The sequence below is a fragment of the Brassica napus genome, chromosome C8 (assembly GCF_020379485.1).
Source record: "Brassica napus cultivar Da-Ae chromosome C8, Da-Ae, whole genome shotgun sequence".
NCBI classification, from domain to species: domain Eukaryota; kingdom Viridiplantae; phylum Streptophyta; class Magnoliopsida; order Brassicales; family Brassicaceae; genus Brassica; species Brassica napus.
The window spans coordinates 21,261,501-21,274,163 of NC_063451.1; the positions used below are offsets into that span (position 1 = coordinate 21,261,501).

At 42.3% G+C, this 12,663-nt stretch overlaps 1 protein-coding gene across 1 annotated transcript; it reads left to right on the forward strand.

Annotated features, from left to right (window-relative positions):
* The first annotated feature begins 584 nt into the window (after positions 1-584).
* Positions 585-2,943, forward strand: LOC111206860. The gene is made up of 6 exons (XM_048766235.1): positions 585-812; positions 1,100-1,533; positions 1,629-1,755; positions 1,848-2,153; positions 2,266-2,481; positions 2,559-2,943. Exons 2-6 carry the CDS (start codon positions 1,100-1,102, stop codon positions 2,835-2,837), a joined length of 1,362 nt encoding a protein of 453 aa, XP_048622192.1. The 5' UTR covers positions 585-812; the 3' UTR covers positions 2,838-2,943.
* Positions 2,944-12,663: the final 9,720 nt, after the last annotated feature.

Consider the following 12,663-nt stretch of genomic DNA (forward strand, 5'->3'; position numbering starts at 1 on the left):
AATTGCGACGAAATTGCGACGGAATTGCAAGATTCCCTCGCAACTCCCTCTCAAATTTGCGACGGATTTGCATGGTCATCCTCGCAATTCCGTCGCAACTCTTCGAACCACTAGCCAAAACCCTAAACGAATCCCTAAAACACAGCCGTCGCAAATCGCTCTCAAATTTGCGACGGATTTGCATGGTCATCCTCGCAATTCCGTCGCAACTCTTCGAACCACTAGCCAAAACCATAAACGAATCCCTAAAACACAGCCGTCGCAAATCGCTCGCAAATTTGCGAGGGATTTGCAAGGGATTAGCGTCGAATATTAGGTTAATATATAAAGACGGTTAACCCTTCTGCTCCATTACTCTGCCGTCAAAGAAAAAAAAAACTAAATCGTATCCTTCCCCGTCTCTCTCTCCCCGCAGCCTGACAAGTCTCGCCGGACTCTCCTGTCAAGTCTCGCCGGACTCTCCCGCCTCTCCTCTCCGCCGTATCTCTCTCTGTGTGCCTCTCCTTTCGCAGCCCTCGCCTCTGTCTCGCCGGACTCGCCCGCCTCTCCTCTCCGCCGTATCTCTCTCTCTGCCTCGCCTTTCGCAGCCCACGGCTCAGTCTTGCCGGAGTCTCCCCCTTCTCCTCACCGCCGTATCTCATTCTCTCCACTCTCTCCTCGCCGATCCACTTCGATCTAGGTCTCCTTGCCGGATCTCCTTCTCTCAACCCGTCTCTCGCCGGCTCTCTCTCCTCACGGTTGTCCTCATCCGCCGTCATACTCGCCGGACTTCCACCGTCATTATCTCGAACCGGCTCTGTCCCTTTTGAAAGGTTTAGATTAGCGATTAATTATCAGTTTAGGTTTTGATTATCAGTTTAGGTTATCGATTAGGGATGATTCTGTGTTTGGTTAGGGTTTTAACTATTTACGTTTGGTTAATTTGTGGGCAGATGTCAGGAAATGATTCTCTGTCCCTTTTGAAAGGTTACAAATTTTGGTCTATGTTTAAGTTAAATTATCAGTTTAGGTTTTGATTATCAGTTTAGGTTATCGAATTGTGATGTTTCTGTGTTTGGTTAGGGTTTTAACTTTTTAGGTTTGGTTAATTTCTTGGCAGATGTCAGGAAATGATTATAGCCGCTATCTATCTACTGGTGGTAAGAAGACTTCTGGTAGTAAGAAGAGTTCTGGTAGTAAGAAGAGTTCATCCCGTCATACCAATCCGGGTAGTTCTTCTAGTTCCCAGATGGCAGAGAGTTTGGCTGTTCCTAATAGCCAGACGCAAGCTTCCCCTCCAGCTCCCGCCCCAGCTCCCGCCCCAGCTCCCGCCCCAGCTCCTCCAGCTCTCGCCCCAGCTCCTCCAGCTCCTGCCCCAGCTCCTGCAGCTCCCGCCCCAGCTCCTGCAGCTCCCGCCCCAGCTCCCGCCCCAGCTGCAGCTGCTCCCGCCCCAGACCCGGCGGCAGATTTAGCGGCAATCAATATGATTTTGGCTAGTCCTGGACATGATCGTCTTCCTCACCTCCATCCAGATCGCCCTCCAAATACGCTCTGGTAAGTTTTTTAATTTTAATTCATTGTAACTATTTATAATATTTTCATATTCTAATAATTTAGTTCTCTCAATTGCCTTGAATTTCCTGTGATAGGTTTGATGACGATGTAGGCGTTGCTGCATCGGTCCGTCAAATCTTTGAAAGAGATTTCAAAGAACCGCATGCTAATTGGAAGCAAACCCCCGGGGATGTTGTGAGACGTTGGTTTGAATCCTTTGCGGTAATTCATTTAATTTTCTTGAATTTTAAAATTTGTAAAAAATTAATTTTATGTTCATGAATGTCTATTAATTTGCCTTTTTGTTGTGTCAGCAAATATATCATTGGGATTCCGGTATAACATCCCTCGTTCTTAACTCTTTCGAGGCTAAATTGAAACTCCAGTTGACTCGCCAAGTTAGTCGGTGGAAGAGTAACTGGCGGAAAAAAGGCGATGCAGCTATGCCTTTGTGGTTTGACCCAAATGTTTGGGCTGGTCTTGTTGCTTATTGGTTAGATCCAGAATCTGAAGTCCGGAGTTGTAACAGTCGGGCAGCTCGTTACTCTGACCCTGATGGACATGGACCGTCTAAGCATCGTTCAGGTCAGACTTCCTTCAGGGCCCGTGCACGAGTGATTGTAAGTTCTTGTTTTTCTTATCTTAGTTAATTTAAGTTGTGTTCTGAAATTGCCTATTTTATCTAAGTTGTGATCTCATTTTTAAGGTTTAACTTGATCTTTTAAATTGTAGGCTGAGCAAACTGGATGTTCTATTCCAGACTTGCTTGGGGTTCTCGAGATCACTAAACGAAACCCGGATGGTTCTTTTGTTGATGGCAAAGCTGAGCAGCTCTACAACGAGGTGACATCTAAATTTCAGGAATTATCTCAGGCTGCTAGTGATGATCCCGAGAGCACTGGTTCTAGTGGCCTCTCTCCAATGGAAAAGAACAAGATCTACTGTGAGGTAATTTATTACTGCTTTCAATCTCAAATTTTTTAAAGTCTTCTTTGATATTGATCCTTCTTTGATTTTTTATGCAGTTCGCTCCCCGCAAAAAGGGACGACTGTATGGAGTGGGTTCTCTAAATACATCTTTACGATCTGTTGCTTCGTTTCCTTCTAGCAGTAGTAGAGACCAATCTTTGGAGAAGATCATCTATGACCAAGCTCAAAAGATTGAGAGCCAGGGAAATGAAATTTCGAAGCTGTACAAAATCGTTCGTCATCTCGCTAGCAAAGACTCTACCGTCGCCGACATTCTCCAGTCTGAAGACGTGTTTTCTGCTTCTGGTGATGATGATGAATCTGATGCTATTTAGTTTGTTTTCTATCACTTTCTAATGACTTGAAACTTTTTTGTATGTGTATGTGTTTGTGTAACGACTCTTGAATTTCTTTCTATTTTAGTAATATTTTCGCTAACTATTTAAATCTATTCAGAATTTTATAAATGTATAATAATTTATAAAATTTCAAATTCTGCAGGAAAAAAATTAATTAACCGCAAATGCCTTGCAATTTTGCGACGGGACAAGCCTCGCAATTTTGCGACGGAATAAAACCCTTGCAAAATTGCGACGGAACTGTTAATTGCAAAATTGCGAGAAACAACCAAACCGTCGCAAATTTTGCGAGGAAATATGTTCCGTCGCAAATTTGCGAGGAATATCATTTTCGTCGCAAATTTGCGAGGAAATCAGTTCCGTCGCAAATTTGCGAGCGTTTTGCGAGTGATTTTCATTTGCGACGAGCGATTTGCGAGGGAATGAGGTTTCTCGCAAAATCCTCGCAATAAGCGATTTGCAACGGAATTACGATGCATATTTCCCTTGCAACTGACTTGTTTTCTTGTAGTGATTCCCTTCGATCTCACCGAGCTAAGTTTATTTCTCACACCCTTATGAATCATCTTCTTCAGCACTTCCATGGGCATAAGTTTATCCTCATGTTTCAACTTGTTTCTCTCCCTCCACAATGCGTACAAAGCAGCCTGGAACGCATATCTTAGGCAGAATAGTTTCTTTTTCTCCATCTTCCTGTCAGTGATCAACTGCTGAATATTAGCCCAACTATTAGTTTACGCATCAAGCAGAATTCTTTTAGAAAGATGTTTTGAAATCTGTGAAGAGTAAGAACACTCGAAAAACAAATGATCCCTCAACTCCGCTGCGTTCTTACATAATTCATCTTTTTCTAACTCATGATTCCTTATTAATGCATCAGTTTTTATTCCTTTCAAATATATATGTAATTTTATTGTATGTTATATATCTTACCAAGAGATGACCGAGTAGAACTACAAAGCGATGTAACATACAATGAAATCATATTTTTTTTTGTACGTTTTCACAACATTTGCATCTTTTTTTTTTTTTGAACTTACACAACATTTGCATCTTTGTCTCTAAGATTAGTGTCACATGTTAAAAACACACAAACAACAAAGCGAACTTTGTAATTCTTGAGAGCAGATTTATATCCACATTGTATATATTAGAAGATGTTTTGAGAGCCCGAATAAAATTATCTTTACACTGGGGGGTTTTGGATTTTAGCAATTGCTCAATACCCAATTCCCATATATCATTGTTTCTAAAGTATACTTTCCAAATCCGGAGACCATTATAATAAGAAGTGAGAAATTATTTGAAATATACTAAGTTGAATGTTTTTCAAAAATAGGTCCAATAAAAAATACTTAACATTTGAATTTAGAGTTTAATAATTATTATTTAAGGTTTAGTATTTTGGAGTGGATTTGATTTTATAAACTTCTATAAATAATTTTAAAATATTTATATATGATTTAAAAAGTTAATTTTGTATTTTTATAGTAAATTTAAAGTATTTGTGAAAATTGTTATCATCTAAAAATAAATTCGAAAATGATATCAAATTTGAGGTAAAGTTAAGATTTTCTAGTAAGAAATTGTAACAGTTCCCATAACAACAATCTTTGATGCATTAAAATGTCTTTCAAAGATCAAACAGAAGACAAGAAGTGCTAATCTAGGTTGAGAATGTGATAGAGTTCGATGATCTGACTCTACCAGAACACTCCTTTATATCACACAAATCCAAAATGCCTAACGATAACTCACGATCTCATCGCGATCGGAGGTGAAAGTCTCATGGCAACCATTCATTCACACATCATTCAGCGTGCTTTTCCATACAAGTCACTTCCTCTATTTAAGGAAGCGGAGAATCTTCATTTGCAAAGCCTCTCTCCAAGTTAGAGTCTTTGCTTCTTCTCTTTTTCTTTTCTTAGCCACATCAACTTAAGTCAACCAGATACTTGACTTTCTCTGTTTTCTCCGAATATGAGCTACTTATGTACTTATCATAGTAAGTCAAAGAGATGCATTTGTTGGTCTTATAAAATTCCCATTCATCAAATTTTGTCGTTTTTTTCAAAATGCCGCTTTGTGATGCATCTCCTGCCCACGATCTCAAGTACCTTCTCTGTTCAAACCATATGCATTGCCATTTCTCTCACTGACGCTTACCGCCGTTTCCAAACACAGCATCCCCACCACTCGTGCCGTGTTGCAAAAGCAACCTGCTACTATGTCGGACACCATCCTCTGTTCCAATGTTTCTTGCCTAGTACTTGTTTAGAAGTGTTTAGCTGATTCGGTACATGGAGTTTGCTGCTAGACGCTTGATGGGCTAGCTTGAGGTTGTATAATACTTTTTGCCATGACTCTGCAAACTCCTTTTTGCTGTATCCAAACTTCTTGGGGCGTTGTTGTTTGCTTGGATAGTTTTCGTAGAGCCATTTATGGTAGATATCAACTCTTAACCAAACTACTTTTGCAGCTTTTCTGTTGTTCGTTAGCTCTCCTTCAAACGTTTTCATACTTTTTGACATAGACCAATGCCTTGTTTACAGCCTTCATTAACTTCTTCAGCAAGCAAGGCCAAATGTTGAGAAGAGCAACAACTATATTCGTCAATGTTACTAATGGAAGAGCCCAACATCGTGGCTGTCAAAATCAAGTGAAGGCTTCTTAATGACCACATACCGAGTGAAGGCTTAGAGCAAGACAAGACGGCAGCAATGGCCAGAGCAACGATGATATCAATAAAAGCGTTTCTCGACTGCTTCTTGGGAGTCAAAACGGCTAGCCCTTTGAACACGTTCACCAGCCCCCAATATGATCAAAGTGTATGTTCGATCTACGGCTCCTAATGATCTTGATCTACTCGATTGCGTTTGATCTAAAGCGACAAAGAAAACATGCAAGAGAGTATTTGGTCACCCGGAGTTCACCGCACTCTCCCAACGTGGAAGATCCGCTATATATCTCCGGTGCTGGATCACCAGCAACTTCACTAGCTCAGCTTAACCCCGAGTTCAGATCACAACTCGATCTCTCTCTCAATCTGTGGTGACTCTCTCCATCTCTCTTTCTCGATTCTCCTCGAGAGATAGATAGTCTAACGGCTTATAAACGCACCGTTTTACATCACCCACAGCACGTGCTACACAGCACGTGATTACTAACTCAAGCCACAAACCGGCTTAAGTAATCTCGGTTCTAATCGATTGATTCGAACCAGTTTACATTCAAATACAAGGACACTCATTCTTCAAATCTCCTCCTTGTCCTGTATTGAAATCCTCCATCTTCTCTTGTTGACTATTGTTGCCAACTCCTCCTGAAGCTACTCACTCTAGCTTCAACTGACTGTCTTCTCTTGTTGACACTTCTCATCAACTCTTCTTGAATAAACCCATTCAGCTTTAAAACTTATCTCCTCGGATTAGACCACCCGACTTCAATAACTTACTGCTCCACTGTACTCAGTTCTCAGAGATTCTGAGAAACCTCAGAGCCTCTCTCATCTTCCCAACTAGTAGAACTTTCGTAAAAATATCTGCAGGGTTGTACTGATTTGCAATCTTCACAACGTCAATGATCTTCTCACTCACCAACTCTCTGACAAAGTTATACTTCACATCAACGTGTTTAGTCTTCTCGTGATGCACCGGGTTTCTCGATAATGCAATAGCGCTTTGAGAATCACAGAAGACTTCAACTCTATCCTGTTCAAACCCCATCTCATTAATAAAACCCCTTAGCCACATAGCTTCCTTCGAGGTTTCTCCCAGTGCGATCCACTCAGCTTCTGTAGTTGACAACGCTATAGACTTCTGAAGACTCGATCTCCAGTTCACTACATTTCCTCCAACAGTGAATACCATTCCTGTGATTGATCTCCTCTTATCTAGGTCTGCTCCATAATCCGCATCACAATACCCTCTTACTATGAACTGTCCTTCTTTTCTGAATGAAAGCTTCATCTTCGTTGTTCCTCGAACATACCTCAAGATCCACTTGACTGCTTGCCAATGAATCTTGATAGGATTACTCATGAACCGGCACACCATTCCAATTGCATACGCAAGATCAGGCCTGGTTCCAACCATTGAGTACATAAGAGTACCCACTGCACTTTGATACGAAATATTTCTCATATACTCGCCTTCTTCTTTTATCTCCTTCTCAGTGGCTGAGCTTAGTCTGAAGTGAGCTCCTAATGGGGTTGAGACGCTCTTGGCTTTTTCTATGTTGAAGTTCCCAAGAAACTTCATAGTATACTCTTTTTGTGATACTGTGAGACTCCCCTTCTCTCTGTCTCGAGTAATCTCCATTCCCAGTATCTTTTTTGCATCTCCAAGATCTTTCATTTCGAATTCTGAGCTGAGAATTTTCTTCAAACTTGTGACTTCACTCTTGCTCTTGGACGCTATGAGGATATCATCCACATACAAGAGCAGGTAGATGTACCCATTTGCTTCGTACTCCTTGTAGTAAACACAGATGTCATACTCGCTTCTAATGAATCCATGCTTCATGATGAACTCATCAAATCGTGTGTTCCACTGACGAGTTGACTGTCTCAGACCATACAACGACCTCTTGAGGATACATACTTTATCTGGGTGTTTCTTATCGACGTATCCTTCAGGCTGTTCCATGTAGATCACCTCATCCAGATATCCATGCAGGAACGCTGTCTTGACATCTATCTGTTGAAGCTCCATGTCGAAGTGAACCACCATGGACAACATGAATATGATAGAGACATGTTTTGCAAACGGGGAAAAAAATCTCTTGAAAATCTACTCCCTCCTTCTGAGCATAACCCTTTGCAACCAGTCTCCCCTTATATCTAGGATCCTCCACGCCTGCGATTCCAGCCTTTCTCTTGAAGATCCATCTACACCCGATAGGTTTCTGGTCTTTCACTCTATCAACAAGCACCCAGGTTCCATTTTTGATCAAGGATTCCATTTCTTCATCTGCAGCTCCCGTCCAGAGTTCACTATCAGGATCTTCTAAGGCTTCCTGATAACTCCCAGGCTCGGGCCTACCAGCATCTTCCGTCATGATATACGGAAAGCCAGCTATCTCTTCGTCGCCCTCATACACTAGGTAATCTTTGAATTTTGATGGCTGACAAACCTGCCGCTTCTCTCTGTCTCTGACCAACTGATACCCGCTTACATCTTGTTGAGCTGCAGGTGCAGTAGACTCGCTTGATGACTGTTGAGAACCAGACACAGGTTCCTCATTTGACTGTGTCTCCATCTCTTGATCACCATTACTTGTAACCTGTTCTCCTACATTCTCAAAACTCGAATTTTCATTAGTAGATAAAATATTTAAGGGAACATAGTTACCTGAGTTTGTCTTGTTGATGTCTTTGTACATAATTCTTCTCGAAAAATGACATTTCTGCTTATGACGCATTTTTCCTCATCCAGAAGCCAAACTCTAAAGCCTTTCACCCCTTCTGGATATCCTGTGAAGACGCCTCTCTTTGATCTTGAATTTAGCTTTCCCTCATCTGAATGAACATACACAATGCAGCCAAATCTCCTGAGCCCTGAGAGATCTGGAAGAGCTAATGTCCACATCTGCTCTGAGATTTTGAACTCAATAGCTGATGAGGGAAGTCTGTTGATGACGTATATAGACGTAGGTGCCGCTTCTGCCCAGAACTTCTGATCCAGACCACTCTCGCTCAACAAGCTCCTAAACTTGTTCATAATACTCCTATTGAACCACTCTGCAACCCCGTTCTGTTGCGGGGTATATGTACACGTCCTATGCCTCACCACTCCTTCGTCTTTGTAGAACTGATCAAATCTGTGGTTGCAATACTCAAGACCGTTGTCCGTTCTTAGCTTCTTCACTTTCCTTTCTGACTGTGTTTCAACCATCTTCTTCCACTCGACAAATTTATCGAAAGCTTCATCTTTGGTTTTAAGGAAATAAATCCACTCCTTTCGAGACCAATCATCTGTGCTCCTTGGAACATTTTGTGCCCAAAGATCTGAATGCACGTTGTCTAACTTCTCTTTGGTAACGTGCTTCGCTGGTCCAAAGCTCACCCTTTGAGCCTTGCCTATGATACAATCTTCGCCGAAATCTATATCAGTAATGCTTTGTCGATGCATCCTTCTTTAGCCAGCACCTCCAGACCTTTCTGACCCACGTGACCAAGCCTACTGTGCCAAAGCTTGGTGGTAGCCAATCTCTCAGCAACGTCCTTTGTCTGACTTGAAGTATGTAGAGAGTATCATTTCTTCTCCTTTCTCCCCTCACGATCACAGAACATCCCATAACTATCTTCAGCATACCATCAGAGCCTTTGAACTCGCAGCCTTTCCTTTCAAGAGTTCCCAACGATATCAGGTTCCTTGCTATGCCTGGCATGTACCTGACTTCATGTAGTACGAACGTTGTACCATCTGGATTCCTGAACCTCACTGATCCTATACCCTGAACCTTTGTGATGCTGTTGTTAGCCATACGAACCCTGCCTCCTGTAGCTTTCTGAAAATCGATGAACACATCCTTTCTTGACGTCATGTGGAATGATCATCCAGTGTCTAGTACCCACTCTTCTGCTTCATTCTGCCCTTGTGAAAGATTGACCTATGATGCTATTAGTCCCACTAGGTCCTGGGCATCATCCCTAGCCATAGACGGCTCAGGTTGACTGTGTGACTGAGTCTTTCCTTTGTTCCTCTCTAACCACTTGTAGCATTTCTTCTTGAAATGCCCTTCCTTTCGACATATCCAACAGACTTTCTTCTTATCCACTGACTTGGACCTCGACGTCCCTGATGACTTGCCTCTGTTACTGGACCAGTTTCTTTAATCTGATCTCCCTCGAACATAATGGCCTTCTGAGCTGGGACGAGACCCGAAAGTTTCCTTGATTTCCTTTTCTTTGGATTTTGCATAGCTCGTAACATCTTCTACTTTGATGGCTTCGCGACTGTACTTCAAAGTCTCCTTCAGCTGATCATACCTCGTCGGTAAAGCATTCAACAAGAGTACTGCCTGAACTTCCTCGGGTACTTCGATACTAAGGTGACTAAGTTCACCAACAATCTTGAGGAAATCATCAACGTTCTCATCGATTGATCGTTGATTCTGCATCTTGAAGCCGTAGAGTTTCAGCTGAGCGTGTACTATGTTTGGAAGAGACTTCGGTAGGTACAACGCTTCTAGTAATGACCACGTCTCCGCCGCGGTGGTGCATCTCTCGATCTTCCTCAGAACATGATCCCCGACATTGAGAAAGATCATGTTCATCGCTTTCTCACACTGTTCTAATCTTGATTCTTCATGTGATATCTTCTTCTTCTTGGCCTCAGGATCTTCTTCACCAGATCCGTCTTCTTTCACCTCAGAGGTTAAGGTCTTCTCGGCAGGAACGTCTTTCAAGCCTGATACGCTAAGGTAAGCGTACATCCTTCTCTTCCAAAGAGAGAAGTCACCATCACCATCGAATCTTTCGATCTTGAACTTTGTTCCGGTCATCGCTTCACCTCCGAAACCATAGATCTGCAGATCGCTTCCTCCCGTTAGCTGAACCTCAGATCTGATAATAATTTGTGCGATCTACGGCCTCCTAATGGTCTTGATCTACTCGATTGCATTTGATCTAAAGCGATAAAGAAAACATGCAAGAGAGTATTTGATCACCCGGAGTTCACCGCACTCTCCCAATGTGAAAGAGCCGCTATATATCTCCGGAGCTGGAGCACCAGCAACTTCACTAGCTCAGCTTAACCCCGAGCTCAGATCACAACTCGATCTCTCTCTCAATCTGTGGTGGCTCTATCTATCTCTCTTTCTCGATTCTCCTCGAGAGATAGATAGTCTAACAGCTTATAAACACACCGTTTTACATCACCCACAGCACGTGCTACACAACACGTGATTACTACCTCAAGCCACAAACTGGCCTATCATGTGATGGTATATGCTCCAGCAGAGCATGTTCACCTCAAAAACATCCCAAACACCTAACGTGTAATGCAAGTAGTTATCCAGCTTAGAAATCTATGTATATCAATCACTGTTTTTTTTCGTCATGATGTGAAGTGTTTATGTACTAGTGTACCTGGACTGTTTCTAGAGAGAAGGGATCAATCCCGATAGAATGGTGGGTGCTGTACTTAATCCCTGGTGAGTCGCAATCTGAGTTTGAGTCTAGTGGCCCATCCGGCCACGCCAGTGATGTAAGCAGAATCCTGGCAGAAAAATTAGAATGTAGAACCAAGCAGGGTTGTGGGAACCAAAATTCGCACTGTCGATTTCTGTTTAAATTAGGAAAGTTAGGAAAACCCTAATTTTCCAGAGGTCCCGGATATCTGTTAAACCACACGCCAAACAATCAGAACACGCGATTAAAGACCAAAAGAAATAAGAAATCGTAAAAGAGAGCAAAAGGAGTTTTATTCCGAATCCGCGTATGAGCGTTACAAGAAGGTAGAAGCCTTGGCTACGAGAGCTGTCGGCGAGATTCCTAGTTCTAACAACCTAAGACTGCAAAACCTAGTTGAGTCGCAGCTCGAAATAACAAAAATGGAAAGTTGCCTAATTGCTCTAAATGCTAAGTTTTCTCTGAAAAAGTTCCTCTCCATGCCTCTCGCCTAGGACCCCTTATATACTGGCTCCAAGGTCGGTTTACGCTTTTCCTCTTCTGCCCTTAAGCCGCCATAGCATAAAAATGGAGATATTCCATTTTTCCGATCTTCTTAATTATCTTCAAAATTTCGTATTTATCCGCGGAAACTTGACATTTATCTTCCCTTGCGAACCAAGCGTAAACCGACATGCGGTTTACGGGCTGTTGGTTAAGAAATCGTAAGTTGGGCCTCGAGTCATGTCTTAGGTCCCTTTGGGCCGTCTTTCGATTCGAAGCGTTTATTACGGCTTCTTTCGATAAAGAATGAACTTTCTGCGGTTTTTACGGTAAAGTTTGATTGATAATCTTAGAAATGGCGGGGTACGTGAGATGGGTTCACTACGGTATTCGGGAGATAGCATCGAAGGGTAGACGAGAATGCATGGACTGATGTCGTATCGACGTTTCGGAAGAGCTCGGTCGCTACGTAACGACCGAGCAAACGCTCGAGCTCGGTCGCTACGTAGCGACCGAGCGGAATGGACGTTTGGTCGCTGCGTAACGATCCTTCTCAAGCCCTTGTCCGATGATTCGCGTTTCTTCCGCAAAGCTTTTCTTCTTCGGGGATTTGGACGTTAACTTCGTCCTAACCGTTTTCGACCCCAACAAGGGTCTGCTGATTTGACTCTGTTCAATATTGCATCCGTGCTCTCTCATCACAAAGTGGCCAAAACCGATGAATGGAAAGAGTTTTATAGGACCAATAAACACATCTTCTCAACTACTCATCCTTTTTCTCAGGTTAATAATCCTTAACTCACTCCAGCCATCGAGTAACAACACGTAGTGTTAGGTTAACAGTGACCACTTTTTTTGTACAGTTGAAACTAGGGAATAATAAGCTTTCTTTGTCGGTTGATGAAACAAGTGAAACCAACAATCTACTTTGCCCAAAGTCTTATCTCCTTCTACTAAAACAATGTGCAACAGTGTTCCAAGAGGAACATTACAAAGGTTCACCACTCAAACAGCAGTTTCCACCAATGGGAAGAAGAAAAACACAATTCAACTGAGTTAGTTATAATGTTATTCAATAACATAAGGAATTTTTTTCTAACTCTCAAGAAGCATTCTATGCAATAAGTGGGAGACTTTACACGTTTTGACTTCTCTCTAAGTTCCGAGTGTGCATCATGAAGAGAT

Bases quoted from the DNA above. Each gene is read 5' to 3' on its own strand.
- LOC111206860 (XM_048766235.1), top strand. From the start codon at position 1,100: ATGTCAGGAAATGATTATAGCCGCTATCTATCTACTGGTGGTAAGAAG. The intron at 2,154-2,265 runs GTAAGTTCTTGT...TTTAAATTGTAG, and splicing joins GGGCCCGTGCACGAGTGATT to GCTGAGCAAACTGGATGTTC. The intron at 2,482-2,558 runs GTAATTTATTAC...TTTTTTATGCAG, and splicing joins AGAACAAGATCTACTGTGAG to TTCGCTCCCCGCAAAAAGGG.